The sequence below is a fragment of the Polistes canadensis genome, unplaced genomic scaffold (genome assembly GCF_001313835.1).
Source record: "Polistes canadensis isolate GaletaPanama2010 unplaced genomic scaffold, ASM131383v1 scaffold_151, whole genome shotgun sequence".
In the NCBI taxonomy this organism is placed as follows: domain Eukaryota; kingdom Metazoa; phylum Arthropoda; class Insecta; order Hymenoptera; family Vespidae; genus Polistes; species Polistes canadensis.
Window position 1 is genome coordinate 9,366 of NW_014569698.1, and position 20,889 is coordinate 30,254.

Genomic DNA, 20,889 nt, shown 5'->3' on the forward strand with positions numbered 1-20,889 from the left:
AAACGCTATAAAACATTTATTACGTTAGGAAAAAATTAGTAATTGAACGTTAAATCGAGGTCCTCCTATCAAGTAATTACTAGTTGTTAAGACTAATTAACAAGCGTTCGATAACCGATGATTAATGGAATTATCTAATTTCCGATCTAATTGTTCTCTATCTATTCTATCTATCTCTAACTTTTAAAGGTCACGAATGAAAATGTCAATGTTAATGTAAAATTATATTTCTTAAGAATTTAGTAAATTTGATCGGGTTTTTTTTTTATCTTACTTTTTTATTTCCTCCAAATGATCAAATTAAACGCGATCTTTATATATTTGATTATATTATAAGTATGCAAATAAGTGTAAGTATTTACTTACATTTAAATTACAATAATTCTAAGAATAATTTCCTTCCTGGATTATTTTATTTTAATTAAGGATGTATATCATCTTGTGCGATTGCCGAAACTTACATATTTACCTATTTACCTACGTATGCACATACGCATCTATGAGTAATACATGCTTACGTATTGAGGTACGTACATATACATATATATATATGTATATACGTATTTATACATATACTCAGATATGTATGTACAGTATCGAACAAAAGTATTGACATAAATTATATTTTTTATTCATATTTTCTTTATTAAATCTATCCTTTGATTCTAAAATCGAAATATATTGTAAAATAATCAATAAAAATATGCTACAAAACAAACAAATGATTATAATTTTGTCACCTTTGATGTGACGTATATATATATATAAGTTCAAAAAGAGTTATTTTAATATTAAATTAAATGAAAAACTTTGTAACACCCATCCACGTATTGAAAAAAAATAATCTAGAGAGATATAACTTAAAAAAGAAAAAAATTTTTGTACAAATTATCATGCAAGATGTTGGGGTGGAAAATTACTTACAAGACAATAACTTTTGTTCAGTACTGTATGTACGTATGTATGTATAAATGTTACCACGTGTATACATCGATTAGAGATACACACGACGATGACGTTCGTATGAGACGTAATATCATCTAATCTTATTGTTAGCGTTATCTTCAAAAAGGTAAAAACAGATAATTCCTTGACAATTTTTCCAACCAACAAATTATTAATTCCACAAAAAACATGACGTCTATAGATTTCAAATAAAAAAAAATAAAAAATACCCCAGAAGAGAGAGAGAGAGAGAGAGAGAAAGAAAAGATTCTAACGAGATTGTTACGCGTTTGAAATTAACTTTGTCCTACGAATAAAACATGCATATCTGTCTTACGTTTATAGAACAGCAATAAAACTCGTATAAATAGAATTATATAATAAAGACGAGCACAAATGGCCCGTTTACTGGTCTACGCCGATCTGCATGCATAGATACATTTATATTTCGTAATTCGACTAATATTTTCTCGCAAAATTGTATTTTCACAAATTCGGATTTTCTAATATATTTCAAAGTATTCAAATATAAATTTAACACTGATTGTGAGACATTAATATGTTCATACATTTGATAGATATTTCTTGATGCTATAAACAGCAAATAAAAATTAAGTTATCAATGCATTACATGAAATATGATCAGAAATTTTCGTTTTTCAGTTTGTCTTACGCCATGAAATAATCACGGTGTAATCTGAAAATAAAATAAAGTTTAAATGTCTCTAAATTAATTATATTAAACAAAATAATTAAACTACAAATAATCAAATAGCTTTTCAAAAGTTGTTTTACTGAACTAAAAATTATTTTATTAACAACATCGACTAAAATTTCATATCTTTTACCGAAAAAACAAAATATTCTAATTCCGGTAACAAACAAATATTAATTTTGTATTTTCTGTTTTACTTTTCTCAGTAAAACGACTTTGAAGAAAGCCTCAGATACGTCATACTATTTACAAGTATTTGATTCATCGTTAAATTAATTAAGGACAAGGTAAAATATGTTTCATACCCATGTATATGCGTGTGTATACTTACATATATATAATGATAGTCCATAGTAGAGAAACCATGAAGAGACATGTTTGCTAACGAAGAAAAAAAAAAGAAAAAGACAGATGAAAAAGAAAGAGAGAGAGAGAGAAAGAAAGAAAGAAAGAAAGAAAGAAATGTTCAGCGAGGATAAAAGCGAATCGTTTCGTGCGTAAATCGTTTGGAACGAAGGCCATTATATGCCATTAAAAACGTCACAACTCAGCCACAAATACGAGACTCGGTTGACGTCAATTTTTCGAAAGAAAATATCGACACTCGTCCAATAAATCATATGTTACGATTTCATTGAACATTGAAATAAAACATTTAATTGATGTACACTTAACAATAAGTAACAACAATGAGTCATTCAAAAAATAAACATGATGTGCCGATATAATTTTAAAAGCGAACTATATATCTATATGTATATAAAAAACAACGAATAGAATTTATATTTTCTCTCTAATTTACTTTTTAATATAAATAATTTTGTAATCCACAAACAAAATCACATATATCAAATCAATTTTTCTCTTGATATTTTTATTTAGTCCAGTTTTTTAAATTATCAGCACAATTATCCTCATCGTCTTGTACAAATTCAAATATTTAAACGATCGATATAATATCGAAGTAAGAATCGAGATATCGCGTTACCAATTTCATTTAACAATAAGATTGAGATAACAGTGGAAAGAAAGAAAAAAGGAAAGCATTGACGTTTAACATTGACGTAGTTTCGCACCTCATGGAAGATTTACGATCGATAAGAGAGCAGGAATAAGAGATAACAAGATTTACCAACCGTTTGCATCTCTTGCAATTGTGTTTTTGCATTTTCATGATGACGCGTATTGTTAGCGACGTTCGACGAACTCGTTAAATGGCCCCCGTAGCGACGTTGAGAAGTTGGCTACGGAGTGAAGTTTACAACACCGTGAACTTAGCTTAAGATATATATCTCTATATACATTACACATACATACATCCATATATGCATTTACATTGGTTTATATTCGCTCCAGTAAGATCGATTTCTCTAACATAACGCACACACGCGCGCGCGCGCGCACACACGTGTGTTTGTATAATTAAAATACAATTTACAGTGTTTAAACGTAAGCAAAAAAAAATATAATAAAATAAATAAGTACCTATATATACTAAAAGTATAATCGTCAAAATCTACGAGTCCTTAAAATATTGACTTTAACTCCCACGAAATGTTAGGTTATGGAAACGTAAGAATAATCGTTAAAAAAGAGAAGAGACAAAAAAAGAAAAGAAATAATAGAACAAGGGGCTAAAAGAAAGAATGTGAATAATCGGATAGTGACGTGCGAAGAAGCACGTGTGCGAAGCTATTTGCTATTCAATTATACGAATGAACAATTACCGAGAGGAAGGAAAGAATAAGACACATATATATATATATATATATATATATATATATATATATATATATATGACTAACATAAGAAGAGGAAGAAAAGAAGGAAGAATAAGACTTAAAAAAAGAAACAGTAACAGCAGAGCAATAATAATAATAGTAGTAGTAGTAGTAGTAGTAGTAGTAGTGTAGTAGTAGTAGTAGTAGTTAGGTAGTAGCAGGTAGTAAGTAGTATAGAAGAACAAGAATACGAATAAGAAAAAAGGATGATGAAGAACGGCGGTGGTGGCACGTACAACGTACGTTGACGTCAATCGTCAAAGATAACGTATTATACGCGTGAACGGGACGATGCCTCGAGAAGGAATGAAGTGGGAGGGAGGATGCACGGTAAGAAGAAGTGGTGGTGCGGCGGCTACGGCGACGTCGACGATAAGGGTGGGGGGAGGAGAAGGAGGAAGAAGAAGAAGAAGAGTAGGAGGAGTGGGGGAAACGCGTCGGCGGCATCGCTCGCTAAGAATGGCCGGGGCTTCGCGGGCGCGTAAAGTGTAGTACACATACATACATACGTGCATATAAGATATCTATATGCATACAGATGTGTTGGATGAAGCGTAGGGGTAGAAGAAGAGGAAGACAAAGAGAGAAGAGAAGGAGAAGGGTGACGAGTAAGAGGTGGTGGTGGTGATAGTGGTAGTGGTAGTGTGGTGATGGTTGGTTGATAGTAGTGGTGAGGAAAGGGGTAGCGGGCGTGAAAACTGTCGAGTGGGAGCGCCGAGAGCAGAGGGGTGGCAAGATGGCTGCCGGTCAGTCGGTATCGAACCGCCGTGCCGTCACGAGAGTAACGCGGACCGCGTGCGGTCACGGCACATCTCCGTGACCGACGAAGAGAATTTCTAAGAGAGAGAGAGAGAGAGAGAGAAGGAAAAAATAAAAAAAGAAAGTGTGTTAAAGAAAGAAAGAGAAGAGAATAGAGATATCTAAAAAGATAAAGATATATCAAAAAGGGCGACGTCTCTACCGATGGCACTGTTCTCCCGGTACGGCGTACCCCTCGAGGTCGACGATACCAACGTCTATTACAATACTTATCATCCTCATCCTAAAACAATTAACGACGTAAATCCTCATAGACTTGGATGGTCTCATTGACCGGCTTCTAAAGTAAGTTTTCTTTTTCGTTTCTTTCTTTCTTTCATTCGTACGGACAAACGTATTATTTTTATTAACGTTGATCTGATGAGATTAGTTCACTTTTCTCTTCTCTCGTATTTTTCTTTTCTTTTCTTTTTTTTTTTAAATGTAATTTGCGTTATTAAATTGTATATTAAATTTACTGTTGCTTCTACTTCTTTCTTTTATTTGAAATATACTTCACAAATATTACTTGTTCTCTCTCATATTCTCGCCGATATATATCGTTATTGAAGACCGCCGACGTTTATCGATCGGCATAGGTCGATAGATACGTACGAGGGGTAGTCCTCGATCCATGACGTCACTCACGAATACTTGCCGTACTTGTTGCGGAGAGAGACACAACGTCTATCCGGCAAAGAGGAGAGCGCCGACCTTTCCACTCTCTTTCGTCCTAAAACACCAAAGACAAGGACGACAAAGAGGAGGATGGTACGGAAAGGGTAGGAGAGAAAGGGGTGGTCTCTCTTCTTCGATCTTTCTTTATTCCTTGCATCCCATGCACACTCCTATTGTCTAGTCTCTTAAACAATTTTCTTCCCCTTTCTTCTTTTCTTTCTATCTTTCTTTTTTTTTTATATTATACATAGCTGCAGTAATATTTTTTATACAACATTGTGGGTTGGCCAATAAGTTCGTACGATTGTTCTTTTATGTTTTTATTATACATTTAAATCATTTTTAAATCGTTACCAATAATATTTTAATAATTTTTTTTTATGGGATGTCAATTTAGTTTTAATTAATTATAGTCTTGTAAGAGAGAGAATTTGTTTTTTGTTTTCTTTTTTTTTAAGCAACACGATTAAGAAATCGCGCACAAACGTAGTTGGCTAGAATATATATTTTATATTTCATGTAACATATCGATTTTTTTTATTTTTAATTAATTATCGTTCTTCCGATCCCCCTACCACCCCCTTTCTTTCCCCTTCCTCTTGTATTTATACGACTCAATCGTAAATGATACGAGATAATATTATATATATAAATATATATATATATATATACACGAAAAATAATCCTATATTCTTGATTTTTTCTTGTAACCTCCGACAGTTGATTTTATTTACTTGCTGGGTGTATATACGTCAAAGGTTCATCTCCTGTTTGGTAGCACATAATTTAGAGTTAACTCGAGAACAGAGATATGTAGTACTTACGTGCGAAATAATAAAGGTGGGGGTGTCTCAGAAGTAGAGAAAAAGAAATAGAAACAGAGGGGGAGAGAGAGAGAGAGAGAGAGAGAGAGAGAGAGAGAAACCCAAACGACAAACGCGGTTTTATATATCTCCCGGCTATCCGTGTTGTAAAAGTCGAGGAAGAATGTCTAGTCCATGAGATACTTATCTTCTCGACATTTCTTCATTTTTTTTTTTTTTACTTCTATCTCTTTTTTTTTGAAATCACTTTCTCGACATAGATACTTCCTTTTTCTCTACTTCAAGTTTCAAGATTCTTCTTCTTCGTTCTTTGCTCTTCTTCGTGCCAGTTCTTACTTGTACGTTTATGATCACCTTCTATTCTCATCTCGTTTGAATTCTTTTTTCTCTTCTTTTTCTTTCTTTTCTTTCCTTCGCGTTCTCATTCACAATGATCATATTTTGAAAAGACTGCCACCGTCGATGTCATCTAACTGTAATGAGAAAGATAAAGAGTTTTTTACGTACCATTCCAGAGTTTGAAATTTTTTTGAATAAATTCAAAGTTTCTTTATTTCAATGCATTTCTATTTTATGAATGATACTTTGTTTTTTTTGGTTCTATGATATCTTTGTTGATTTAATGTAACGAGAATTTTGTTATTATGATTCATTTTGGTAATTAGTCTTGTTTTTTATCTATGTTTTAGATCACTAAGGAATAAAGGCTTAGGATTGATAGTATCCAAAATATTGTTCACTTGTAAACGGTAGAAAAATATTTGATAAAAATGGATACCGGAACTAGCCAAGGTAAAAAGCAAATCCGTGTGGGTTTCTATGATATAGAAGGAACTATCGGTAAAGGAAACTTTGCCGTAGTAAAATTAGCTAGGCATAGAATCACCAAAACAGAGGTACATATATTAGTTCCTATCTTTTCATTTATATTCAATAATTATTATTTACAACTTATGCGCTATAACTTATATATTTTTTATTTTAGGTGGCTATCAAGATAATCGATAAGACGCAACTAGATCCAACTAATCTAGAAAAAGTTTATAGGGAAGTTGAAATAATGAAACAACTAGAACATCCCCATATTGTTAAATTATATCAAGTAATGGAAACTAAAAATATGATATATATGGTAAGAAGAAATAGAAAATATATTCTATAATATAATATTTATATATCTTTAAGCCAATGTGTTTAATAAAATATAAAAACATATTATCTATTTATTTAGGTATGCGAATACGCAAGTAAAGGAGAGATATTCGATTACATAGCACAATATGGAAGAATGGGAGAACCAAGAGCACGGGCAACATTTGCCCAAATCCTATCTGCAGTTGAATATTGCCATGCGACAGGCATAGCTCACAGAGATTTGAAGGCTGAAAATTTGCTCCTAGATGCTCAAATGAACGTTAAGATTGCTGATTTTGGTTTTAGCAATAGATTCGCACCTGGAGAGCGATTGAGTACATGGTGTGGAAGCCCTCCTTATGCTGCTCCAGAAGTATTTAGAGGAAAACATTACGCTGGTCCAGAAATTGATGTTTGGGTATGTATCTATTTCTTCTTCTTTTTATCTGAATGTTCACTAAAAAAAATAAGAAAAAAATGTAATTATATATATATGTTTTTCAATAATTTTACAGAGCTTAGGCGTCGTGTTATATGTATTAGTATGTGGTGCACTGCCCTTTGATGGATCTACACTTCAATCTTTAAGAGATCGCGTGTTAAGCGGTAGATTTCGTATTCCATATTTCATGAGTACAGGTACATTATTATATTTATTATATACGTATACTTCAATTTCTTACTATATTTTTTTTATAATCGATTTTAATCGCGATTTATATATATATATATATATATATATATATATGTAACATTTTTTCCTTTTTATTCTCTCATAGATTGCGAGAGTCTTATACGTAAAATGCTAGTTTTGGAACCTGCAAAACGATACACAATTCCACAAATAAAAAGGCATCGTTGGATGGCAGGTTCAGCAGATACTGTTTGTTCTGCTATTATAACTAGATCATCGCCATCTATTCAAGAACCTAACGAACAAATACTTCGGCTTATGCATAGTTTAGGCATAGATATTACACGAACAAGACAGGTAAGTTCTCAAAGATACAATTAATAAAATATATTATTTTATCACCCCTATTATATTATTATATTAATAATATTATTTTTCTTTTTCAACAGTCATTAGGAAATAGCAGTTACGATCATCACGCTGCTATTTATTTCTTATTACTTGAAAGATTGAAGCAACATCGTGTCACCAGTACGACGAATAATATTTGCTGGCCCACAGTTTCTAGATCAAAAGAAGATAAATTCAAGTCAAGGTATATTTTTAACTTTTTCTTGATTAAAAAAAACAAAGACATTAGTTTGTTTTTAATGCTGCTATTAGATAAAGAGAAAGAGAGAGAGAGAGGTCTACTTCCAATCCTGCCAGTCTCAAGAAAATCATATATAAAATAGTACTCCATGTTTAATTCTTTAATTTTTATTTCCAGCTATAGCTTAGTGGGACGTTGATCTTTATTGGCGAGTCGTGCAGAAAATTGGAGAGATTTTGTCACGACAGGTTGGATTGGAAGCGCATTGCTGTCACTTTGTTTTTGGTAACTTTCTTTCTTTCATTTTTCTTGCTTTTCTGTTCTGTTATTTTGCTTATGATTATTTTTAAACAACGCCATGGATTACGTTCTTTTTCTTTTTCTTTATCGTTCTTATTTTTTATTATCATTTGAAATTCATTTATATTTTAATTTCGTTCAAATTTCTGTGTATATAAGTTCCATTAATTATTTTTTATTTAAAATTTAACATGCGTCTGTAACTACGAAGATTAATATGTTGATGATGTATTATAATTTGAATGACATGATAATGATATCTTTTTCATTTATGCTGTAGTGGTAAGAAGAAGATTATTACGTAAGCCTGTGTCAATGAATGAATACAAGAGATACAAAAAATATGGAAGATTTTGTAATAACTTTAAATATAACAGATCAATATCCATCCTTTGTTTTAGAACAAGAGACGACGTAGGCAGGGGAGGTAAACGCTTCAGTTCAACGAGCTCTTCGACCGATGAAGGTTGTTGCAGTGCAGAAGGTGATTTAGAAGAAGGACCAAGTAGCGATGAGTTGAGGGAAGCGCAAATTAAATTAGAAGAGCATAGGCTTGGCCTAGACCATGACATCAGCCAACGAATCGACAGTCAAATTGTCAATCGAAGATTAAGCGATTACCAGCAACATTTTGATAGTCCACTTATGGATCCTATTGATCCTCCTAGTCGAACGACATTGTTTCTTGCTGGTGGTAGCGGCAGCTCATCGTCCGATCTTTTCGAATCTAGTTTTGATTCCGGTTGCCCACCAGATTATACAGGGGCAAACTGTTTTACTAGTAGTTTACCTTCTTGCACTCCGCCACCACCCAAAAGTCCCTCTCCAATAACTGGTAGAATATCAAGAGCCTCCCAAGGACGCAGAGCATCAGATGGTGGACCAAGATTACTTTTCTATCAACAAGGAGGCGGTGATAGACCTACTACAAGGCAACGAAGTATTCAAGGTAAGTTTATTGCTCCTATTGTTTTCCTATTTTTACAATTTTTAATATTACGATTTTAAAAAATGACCACTCTATTTTATAAATATTATTACAGATTCTGGTAAAGCTAAAGGACATTTAGATCTTGTTCATTTGAGACCACCATCGACGCCACCTCAAAATCAACCACAATTTAAAATGCGTGGTGATTCTGGTACCCAGTTACAATTTTTGGTACAACAACGTATGTTACAACAGAAACGAAATTTATATCACAGACACCGTGCAGGTGGAAGCCCAACGCCAATTCCAGTATCGACGAATACCACTAGTAGACGTATCGATCATGTTTCGCGACAAGATAGTTATAAAATGGCCCAGAGAACACAAATATTACCACCTTTATCTCAGGGACACGTCGACCCTGATTTTGATAGAGATAGAAAACGAGAAGAAGAAAGGTGGAAGAGTTTACCATCTAGATTAGCTGCTGATTGTCAGTTAGCTGAACGGACGCTATTATGGAGTCAACAGGTAATTCTATAAAACAAATAAAAATGTAAAAATTTTATTAGTATATATATACACACGCGCGCGCAAGTATATACATACACATATGTATATCTATAGAGGCTATAATTTATTTAACTTTTTTTTTTTGTAAACAAAAACTGTGATACACAGCTATAAATAATTTTGTGGCTGTATGTTTTATACTTATTATATTTTTACATTTTTTACAAACTATAAAGCTTTAGATCCCGCTTACTTGCTTCAATTAGATTTATAGTAGTAAAAAGTAGTAGATTGTAAAGTTAAGGTTTTCTGCCGGTTTGCTGTATTATTATTATTATTATTATTATTATTATTATTATTATTATTATTATTATTATTATTATTATTATTATTATTATTGTGACTGTTATTATAAAATGATTATATTAGCACACCTTTATGCAGTAATTGTTATTCTTTAGTGAATTTATGTTGAAGGAAATAAACAGTTACATTAAGTTTAAGTTGGCCTACTTATTATACGATCAAAAATTAATTTCAATTCATATGCATGGTCTCTCAAATCCCTTTTTTGTGTAAAAATCAATGTGCCGTAAAAATTGTATTTATTATATCTCTACCCGTATTTATATATTTAGTGCTTTGTATATTTTTATAATTAATCATTTGGCTATCTATATATATATTGTTATTCTTATTACTATAACTATTATTAATTAGCATATGTTCACTTTGTGAATATATGAATTCGTAATGTAATAAAGTACAATAAATATTCATATTGATGATAATGTACGCGCACGTGCCTTTGCTTAAAATAAAATTTTAACAGCTATTTGAACGTATCAGGTCGGACTAGGTGGAGGTGCATCATATTTGCCACCCGGCAGTGTTGGGGGCTTCTTATGGCCCACTACAAACAACACGCATTCAACTATATTTGAAAATGCTGGGGATCCAATGGAATGAATATCTGTCCTGTTGTATTTAGTAATAATTTAGAGATTTTGAGTCTGTAAAGCTAGATTAAGATACACAACCATAATAAACAATATTGCCTTCCTAGTCTTTCCATATAATGTTATATTAGTCTTATTGTGTATATTTGATCTTAGATTTGAAAACATTACGAGAGGGGTTTACTTGACGTATACTTATTAAATATTTCTTTATAATTAACGCTTTTACGTTATGAAGAAAAAAAAATCAATATTGTATTCTAGCTTACACACCCAGAATCTCTAATCACGTGGATAGTACATGTTACTGAATGTCAAAAATTTATATGATTTTTATATGCTCTCTTTGGTAGAATACGAGGGTCATAATATTATATGACAATGAAAATTATCCTGTACGCGCAGCATACATACATCGTCGTTATCATATCCAATGGTACAGGGTTAATCTTTTTATGCAAAATGCAATAATTATTATTAAGAGTTAAAATTGGTTTTGAAAAAAAAAAAAAAAAAAGAAAACAAAAAAAAGAAAAACTAAATCTTTGTCATACAGTAGCATGTGCGCCTGCCTTATTACATGACTGATACGATCAGTCGAATATCCAATTATATCATAGACTGATAATTAACAACAACAAACACCAATCAAATTGATTTTGGAAAATAAGCGGCATATGTCTTTTCTTTCGTGAATGTTACTTCTCTCTGATCCTTTCGGTTGATTATTATTATCGGGCTATATTTGGCAGAATAATTCTATCGCTTATTATTTTTAGAAATATATTATTATTTATATTACACGCGCGCGCGCGTATGATGATAATAATAGCTAATTAAATTATTACACCATATAAATGTTACCAACTATATTCTCTACTGCCACTGAATGAGAAGAAGAACGCAAGTGTTCAAAAACAATGACGAGGTATTATAAACGTGTTTTAGCTGTAAGCTGTAAGAATAAATGAAAATTGTTACATCGATAAAATATGAGGGAAAACATATGCCACTTAAAATGTTTCTTTTTTTCGACTAATAAAAGAGAGTGGAAATGGCAATAGAATTAATAAAACTAATTGTTCGTTAAAACGTTGCGTTGTTGTTGCTTTAATTAGAAAAAATATTTTAATAATATTGAATGTACAAAAATTAGAATATGTTTAAATCCTTCCACTCTTCTTTAATGGTGCATAACGTTATCTATAGGAAATAATCATATAATAAATAAAGAAAACAATAATACTAGTGGGTAATAAATTGTAGTTGGCATGTAAGAATACGAAAGAAGTGCTGCATTCTGTAAAAATGTTTAACGGAAGTCATTAAAATATATAAATATATATATAAAATATACAAATATATATATCTATATATATATATATCTATATATACATATGCTTTACAAATTTATGCATGAAATGTTATCAAAGCAATCAGATTTGAGATGCTTCGTCTTAGTAGAAGAAATAAAAAAAGAAAAGGAACACACTCCAAAAAAATAAATAAATACGATATTAGAAAGATGGATAGAGCACCACTGAACAATAAAGAAAAGATCAATTTAATGGCAATCATTATTAAATTCAATATATCTTAATTGTCGCAACTGTTTTTCATAAGAAGAAGAAAGAAAAAAAGAATAAATGCATATACACTTTTTATATGTTTCCATATTTTAAACAATAGGTGTCAATTTTACTCCACGGATATAAAAAATCTACAAAGCTCAAAAACATCAAAAACATTTTCATATGTTTTACAATAATAAATAATAACGAAGAAATAACGATGATTATTTTAAGGAGGACGCTGAGAAACATGTCATCTAAAGAACAGAGTGCACATTTTTTTAAAAACAAAGCTTTTGTATTTTTACATAGAATTTTTTAGCTTTGCACGATCGTATATTGTATCTGTTAGGGAAGGATGATGATGGTGATGATGATACATAAGTAAAACGAAATGGTATTGAGAGAAAAAGAAAAAAAATGCGAAAAAAATGTTTTTACATTTTGATATGAATACAGCACTTTCTAATGCAAATAATACGTAATCTTAGAGTTTAGTAGTTTTTAGTCAGTAGAGTGCAATACCGGCCGCGCACAACTGACAACAACGATTTTACTATTCGAATTTTCTGTCATTTTTTACCCAAAGGAAGATGATTAAAAAGAAAAAAAAAAATAAGGAAGAGAAACAACAATCAAACTTTTGCTCAAAGTCTTTTGATATGTGTATCGATCAATAGCCGTTAAGTTAGCCTAATTCTGAAAAAAATACTCTGTCATTCTAAAAAGGCTTAGTACTTCAAACAAAATATGTGTAAGACTCAGGAATTGAAATTTGTTTCTAAAACCGCCACTGATTGATAGAAGATAATATCTATCCATTTAAGCTTGTCTTTTTGGAGCGATGGATTAGTAATTCCATTTTTAAACTGGGATCATTTTAAACGATGTATTCCATTCATTTGTAATCAGCAATAAAATTCATTTCATCTCTATGCGCATCAAGATAATATATGCTAGTATGTGTCTTTAATTTTAGTATATATATAAATATGTATTTATATATATACTTTGTAAAAAGACTGTTTGTAAGATATTATCGATTATTGGTTTTGCAATGCACGGTCTAACATAAAATAACATCTGCGATATTTGGTAGAGCAATGATTTGCTATTGAATTAAGACTGCCACACGAGTTTACCATCATACAGAAAGATATTATAAATAATAACAGACACACATACACATACATACACACACACACACACAACACACGAGTTAATAAAGGTGTATATGGAAACTCCACTTTTGTCCTCCTAGAGAAAATAGATATTTGCTCGTTTCTTTATTCGTTACAAATGATAGTTCAGTAGTTACTGTTTATAAATCATCTACATATGTATAAGCGCGTGCATAGAATGTACCAAATAAAAACATATGAGGATCAAAACTTTGATTTAATTTCTTTATCTTTTAATATGTATAAAAATTTAATTAATCTCTCGTATTATAATTTAACACATGAAGCTGCATTCCATATTAGTGCTTTTTATGTTTGATCCATAAAATTCACTACGAGCAAAACTCGTGTTTATATCATAAGCCATAAAACATATCATGAGTCTCACACTTTGTTATAATGCAAAAGGAGTTAATATTAAATTCAATATAAATATATTTTATAGAAATACTTATTTATAATTTATTGTAACATTAAATATAACACCACATTTTAGATTAAAACTTTGATAATGTTTTAATAGCATCTCTTTGCTACCGTATAATACAGAAATATCTCCTATTCGCGAATGTAGCTACTCGGTACACCATCACAAAAGATATCGGTGCCAGTTTTCTTGGCACGATCTAATGCTTCTTGCGGAGTAAGTTTCTCGTATTCACTAGGATTCTTAGGATCTCCATTAGGATACAAATCTTCTTTCTCGAAATCCTCTTTGATCTTTTTAGCATATATCTCGTTGAAGAGATCTTTAGCTGTAAATTCTCCTTGACTAACATTCGCTTTATACGATACATACGGTTTCAAATTAAAACCTTCTAAAGATGGGACGATAAGTTGCGGTATCATTTCTGGTACACGAACAAATTTTTGTCCCACTTTGAAACCTATATCTCTCACTCCTCTTTCTGCACAAATAATATAACAAATCTAATAAAGTTGGCGTACATTTTAAATAATTATTTTGAAAACATAAACAATGATGACAATAGGTGTTAAATAATTCTGAACTTACTGTCTATTGGATAATCCGGATATGGATCTGTCCTTTGCTTTTCTTTGAAAACTCGACTACCACGTTTATTGATAAGTAAGAATTTACGAAAATTACGCTTTCCATAACTAATACAAGAAGTTGATATACCTCTTTGTATTATCAAAGACGGAGAAGCCATAATTATAATCAAACTAATAACAATTATAAAACTTAACTTATAACACAAGATATACAACAATAAATTTATAATAATAATTCTCTTGTATACGATATACAAATTTTAAGTAAATATCAATTTGGTAATGCCAATTAAACTAACCTAACTTTTCATGCATCTATTTCGATATCGTGAATTAACCTAACTTTTCATTCATCTATTTTAAAATCACACATTTGACCGCAACGAGTCGCTGTTATCGGAGTTAGATTTTTAATAATCTTTTACAATTATTATCAATATTTAAAAATCATGAGATTAACATTCTTATATTATATCACATAAATATAACGCTAATTAATTAACGTTGACAAACATAATCATTGAAAATTATAAATGATGTTAATTCATTGTTCATTAACCATATTTTACGTATTACGCTTTTATTTTAAATAAATGAATAATATTAATAAGAATTATTTATTTGTAAATGTATTTAATATTACGAAAATAATCAAAAGGTATTCCCTCGTGGAAGTGCTGGGATAGGTTGATGCAAATATTATTGAGGTAGGTCGAAGCACTGAACGTTTTCGTTCCTGTTTACATTTGTCCTTCGCGAAATTCTCGATTTACAGTTACGATGTCATATCGATGTATATTACGCGCTATTTTTAAAACTGTATCATACACGCGCGCGTACTTTGGTTATTAATTATGTAATATGTAAATTAAATAAATGTGATATTTAATTATAATAATGTAATATAATTATAATAATGCGGAACAAAATATTTATTGGCTTCCATATTTGATTTATATTAAAACTTGTTCTTGCCGCCAATATTTTCATGGTTGCTATGGAAACGTATATCAGGAGCGTAACTATGGAAAAGATTCGATGGGGTAAATCTATTTCGAGTTGCCTTTATTCAGGGGCATATGTCGTGTTTATATTTATATAGATTTATGTATTAATATAGTTTAAATATTTAGAAGAACTTACGTGATTAGAAATTGATAAATATTTAAAATAAAATATAATTAAAATACCAAAACATTTATTTGTTGCAAAATTGTTACCAAAGACAGACTTTCCTTCTTACTCTAAAGTATTTCCATATATATTCTGATATATTTTTTTACGCCGTAATAAAATATTATCAAATAATTTCGCGAGATTGTTAAATTAATATTTAAATTTATATACATTACTTTCTTCATGCAAATTGATTAATTGAAATATTCAAGAGCATATATATATATATATATACGCATATATCTATGTGAGCACTTAAAAAATACGAATGCTTGTATAACACAATATTATACAAGCTTATTATAATTTTTTAATATTTTTCTATTTTTTTATAACTTTTTCTTTTTAATATTCATTCATTAGAGATTATCTTATTTCAAATCCTTGAGAAAAATCTTCATTCGTCATATAATAATCGATTTGTCGTTTCGATCAATTGCAATCGATCGACGATAAGAAGTGCCCTATGATTTCTTTATTTGTTCCTTTTTCTTTTAAATACAAAATAGATAAAAATAAAGATAACAATATATATCATTTCTTTTAAAGTCAACAAAATAAAATTAAGAAACCCAAATGTTTTCGAATAAAATTTCAATGCAAATATTAAACGTAATTTGATTTAAAAGCGATCTCATACACTAACATTGTGTTAGAACAAACTTTAGGATAAAAAATAATATCGGGGTGATTTTTCTTTTTTCTTTTTATCATCATAAATATATATTATGATAGATAATGTATGCTTAGAGAGATAGAAAAAAAGATGCCACGAAATCTGACGATACGAGGTGTTGTAATTTTCATCGAAGAAATAATTCGTTACAATTACGCACAGAATTATTATAATCGTTCACTTTTGTACAAGAACAAATTTATCAATTTGTAATGGTTCTTCTTCTTAGAGGTGAAACAGGGATTTATTGGGATAGAGGGGGATTGAATTAGAGAAAGAGGTGGATAAGAGGACTTCTAAATTATTTATGTATGTATGTATATATGTAAAATCGTTATCTAAGCTCCTACATATCCAGATTTCGCAATATCCTTGTAAATATTCAGATAGAAAATATTGATTAAACTTCTCACTGTTGTGTGTCAACGACGAGAGGGGCGTGAAAAGGGGATCGACAAATTTCGATCGTGTAAATTTCACTTTCATACACTCGTACATTCATTCATACGCGCTATTACGATCTCTCTCTCTCTCTCTCTCTCTCTCTATTTGTTTCTTTCTCTCTTTTGTTGCACAAAGCGTTATGAAAAAAGCGTGTTGCTGCGATTTATTTCACACAATGTACGTGTATTATACATTGATGAATCGATTTTTAAAAATGGGGACTGGGAAAAAAAAAAATAAATAAAAAACTAGGCAGTTATAAAAAAAAAAAAAATTAATAAATAAAAAAAATCCATAAATCTTCTCATACAATTTCAACCGTAAGATTGTAAGTCCATCCCTTATTTTCTCTCGTTGCTGTTGGTTGTTATTTTCATATCGGACATTGTGCAGGTTCAACGAGATTGAATAATAATTAAAAAAAAAAAAAGATGAATGATATATATATAACAATAAAACACATTTTTTTCGTCAATTGAGTAAATTCTTAAAAAAAAAAATATCGATTATACGAACACGTAGATTTATTAAAAAATAATTCATTAAAACGATATCGCAATACTTTTTTTTTTTTTATAACAAGCACCCAACGATTTAAATCTTCGTTTTAAAAATTATGTCAATAATTATTTTTTTTTTTTTCCTTTTTTCTTTTTCTTTTAATATACATATTATAATATAATAATAAGTTTTTTGAATCATTCCATTTCTGCGCAATGTCCACACAGAACTTATTTCATTTCTACAAAAACACAAACGCGCGCACGCGTGTGATTACTCATTATATATATGTATAAGTATATATAATAAGTGAAATTTATATATATAATATTTATATATATATATATATAAACTAACATCCTTCCGTTCATTTTTCTCTTTATGATTCTCTCTTTCTCTCTCTCTCTCTCTCTTTCTTTCTTTCTTTCTTTCTTTCTTTCTCTTTCTCTCTCTCTTTCTCGATATCGACGATGACGATGATGATAATAACTAATGGTAATAAAAAATAACTAACTGATATTACTTCATTTGTGTTTTGCGATATATAACCATGGTGGTGTTAGCAGCATCTGTGTTTTGTCCATTAGAGTCGTTATTATTATTACATTCGTAAAATGTATGTGTTTGTGTATTTGTCGTGTTTATATTAAATGTATATCCATACACGTATATATAAAAACATATATACGATATGTCCTATATATATATATGTATAGATATATAAGTATTTTTTTTTTTCCTTTTTCTTTTTCTTTACTTTAATTATATACAATTGCAGAAAGGGGTGTGATTATTATTGTGTGTAGGCACTATGGCTTCTGGACGTACACTAAGTTGTTGTACGTTAGGGTACATCCCGTAAGGAACTTCCAAGAGAAAGAAGTCACCTCCAGTGTACGCTTGAGTTCTTTAGGAACATTATATTATTATAAATGATTAGCAAATAAATCGCTTAATTCTTTTTTCTTTTTTTTTTCTTTTCTTAGGGCAGCATCTCTCTCTCTCTTTTCACATCTTTTTATTATTATTATTTATTCATTTATTTATATTTTTCTTCTTCTTGTTATTTTTCCCAATACCGCTCGTTATTCGTATTAGTACTTTTTAATTATTTTTAAAAATTTTTTTTTCCCTTTTTTTTTTTTTTTTTTTTTTTTTTTTAATTATTACACTGCGGTAGAATTCAAGGGTACCGCTGGTTGTTTTCACGATTCTCTTAGAAAATCCCTTTTGTTGTTTTTTTTTTTAATTAATCAGGACAAATACAGAGAAGAGGATATTTAGTTTTCTCTCTCTCTCTCGCTCTCTCTCTCTCTCTCTCTCCAATTATTGTATCCTGAAAGTAATCCTTAAAAGACAATTATCGTTTACAATTACAATTAAATATGCGTTTATACGTGGGCGATATAGCCGAAGATTTTTTTTCCTTTTATCTTTACTTTACTTTACTTTACTTTACTTTACTTTACTTTACTTCACTTTACTTCACTTCACTTCTTTTTTTGTCATTTGTTTGTTTGTTTGTGTTTATCTTTCATTGTACATTTGTGAGTTCGTCTCCGTGTTTATTTCATAACATGCTAAGAAAAATATTTCAAGAATATGATATCTAACAAACAAAATAATAAGAATTAATAATAATTATAATAATAATAATAATAATAATAATTAAGAATAATAAAATTAGGAATATAACAAATACACAGTGAGATTTTCTCTCATTATTTTCACTTTTTCTATTACACACTTGCAAACACTCTTTCTCTCTCTCTCTCTCTCTCTCTTTTTTCTTTTTTTTTCATGTATACATGCATTCTTTCTTTTTCTCTCTCTTGACAATTCGAGATAAAATAATATACATATATTAAATGTAGAACGTATATATATATATATACATACGTCATTTAATAATATACGCGACGAGTGTGTGGTGTGTGTCTGTGCTGTGGTATTTGTTTGTTTGTTTGTAGGATTACAAAAGTATATAGAATAAAAACTACATCTTACCGAGCGCACTTACTTCTTTTTTTCTTTTCTACAAACAATTTATCAGTGTGAATTGATCGTGCAAATCAATCGCAATATTAACAAATTTTTATTCTAATTTTTATATATATATATATATGTATGCTAAACGAGTGACAATGTTTCTTTGCTTGTACCACGATTTGAAACAACAAAATATTTAAAAAATAAAATTTGTCAAGTTATTCAAACGAATAAACGTTTCACACACATCTTACGAGGAGTATGTTGCAAGCGACAATTTTATCAAATAAACAATTTCTCATGACGTCATATAATTATTTTCTATTATTGCGAATAAAAAATAAACGAAGGAAGAAAAACGAGGAAAGATGAAACAAATAAAATGAAAAAAAAAAAATATACGGTTTTTTTTTTTTTTTTATAAATAAAAATTACATAAGAAAACACGATCATTTCTTTTTTTGTTTTGTTTACCTGCCATAGGCCCAGTCTCTCTTCTCTTTGTATACCGTCCCTCTCATAATATATCCCTTACAACGCACAACTTATTTACTTATTATTATTATTATTTTTGTTTGTAATATAATAATAAATTGCACAGAAAGAGCGTCTCTAGCAAGTATTTATGTCGTATCCCGTTAGAGAATATGATGAAGCTTCACGTTATCGTTACACATGAAATTCTAGTTAATTTTTTTCTTTCTTCAAAAACGTATCGTAGTATTAATAATAAATATTCTTTATTATCATGGATGTTGTACCTGTCGAGTTTTCTTTTACACGCAAACGCCGATTTATTTTCTTTTCTTTTTTGTTTGTTTGTTTAAAACTATATAGCTGATATGTTTCTCTTGTGCCTCGCGTATTAAAACTCATATTCCATAATTTTTTTTTTACGTTTAAAAAATTCAAGCTTCGTTAATATAATAATAATAATAATAATCATAATAATAGCAATAATAAAAATAAGGATAATAATAAAGTAGTAATAATGATAATGATAATAATAGTAGTAGTAATAATAATAATAATAATAATAATTTTTCTTAAAAGTTAACATCATCATATTTCGTATTTCGATTTATTATAAAAGAGAAATTTCTTATCTGCGATTTTAGTAGACAAAAATTTAAGAATTAGTATTACGAGGATTGGAAAAAAAAACAAATTAAAAAAAAATCAAATATTACTAAAATATTTATAAAGAGATCGTTTGAAATTTAATTTCTTATTTAAAATTAACAACGATAATAATAATTAATTATTATTACATATATATACCATATTCGCGAATAAATAAACGAAACGAAGAAACATTTACTGTTGAATCTTACATATTTTTCTTTTTTTTTTTTTGTATTATTTTATTTTCTGTCTTGAAATATTTCTTTTTCCTTCATTTCCATTTTTAATCATGCTTCTAGAAATCTCATTTTCGTGAAATATTACGCGCCCTCGGATTGATATTTTTTAAATTAATAAAAGAAAAGAACAAAATAATGAACATTATTATTATTAGAAATGTAATAA

At 29.6% G+C, this 20,889-nt stretch overlaps 2 protein-coding genes across 2 annotated transcripts; one reads left to right on the top strand and one right to left on the bottom strand.

The window, feature by feature from the left end:
* The first annotated feature begins 4,060 nt into the window (after nucleotides 1-4,060).
* On the top strand, nucleotides 4,061-12,991 carry LOC106788713 (serine/threonine-protein kinase MARK1-like). The gene is made up of 10 exons (XM_014752198.1): nucleotides 4,061-4,545; nucleotides 6,431-6,637; nucleotides 6,727-6,873; nucleotides 6,973-7,293; nucleotides 7,391-7,514; nucleotides 7,655-7,866; nucleotides 7,959-8,104; nucleotides 8,803-9,350; nucleotides 9,445-9,863; nucleotides 10,695-12,991. Exons 2-10 carry the CDS (start codon nucleotides 6,512-6,514, stop codon nucleotides 10,812-10,814), a joined length of 2,163 nt encoding a protein of 720 aa, XP_014607684.1. The 5' UTR covers nucleotides 4,061-4,545; nucleotides 6,431-6,511; the 3' UTR covers nucleotides 10,815-12,991.
* Nucleotides 12,992-13,642: 651 nt separating this feature from the next.
* LOC106788714 (39S ribosomal protein L41, mitochondrial) lies at nucleotides 13,643-14,990 on the bottom strand. The gene is made up of 2 exons (XM_014752199.1): nucleotides 14,572-14,990; nucleotides 13,643-14,464 (listed from the first exon to the last, which is right to left on the bottom strand). Exons 1-2 carry the CDS (start codon nucleotides 14,729-14,731, stop codon nucleotides 14,115-14,117), a joined length of 510 nt encoding a protein of 169 aa, XP_014607685.1. The 5' UTR covers nucleotides 14,732-14,990; the 3' UTR covers nucleotides 13,643-14,114.
* Nucleotides 14,991-20,889: the final 5,899 nt, after the last annotated feature.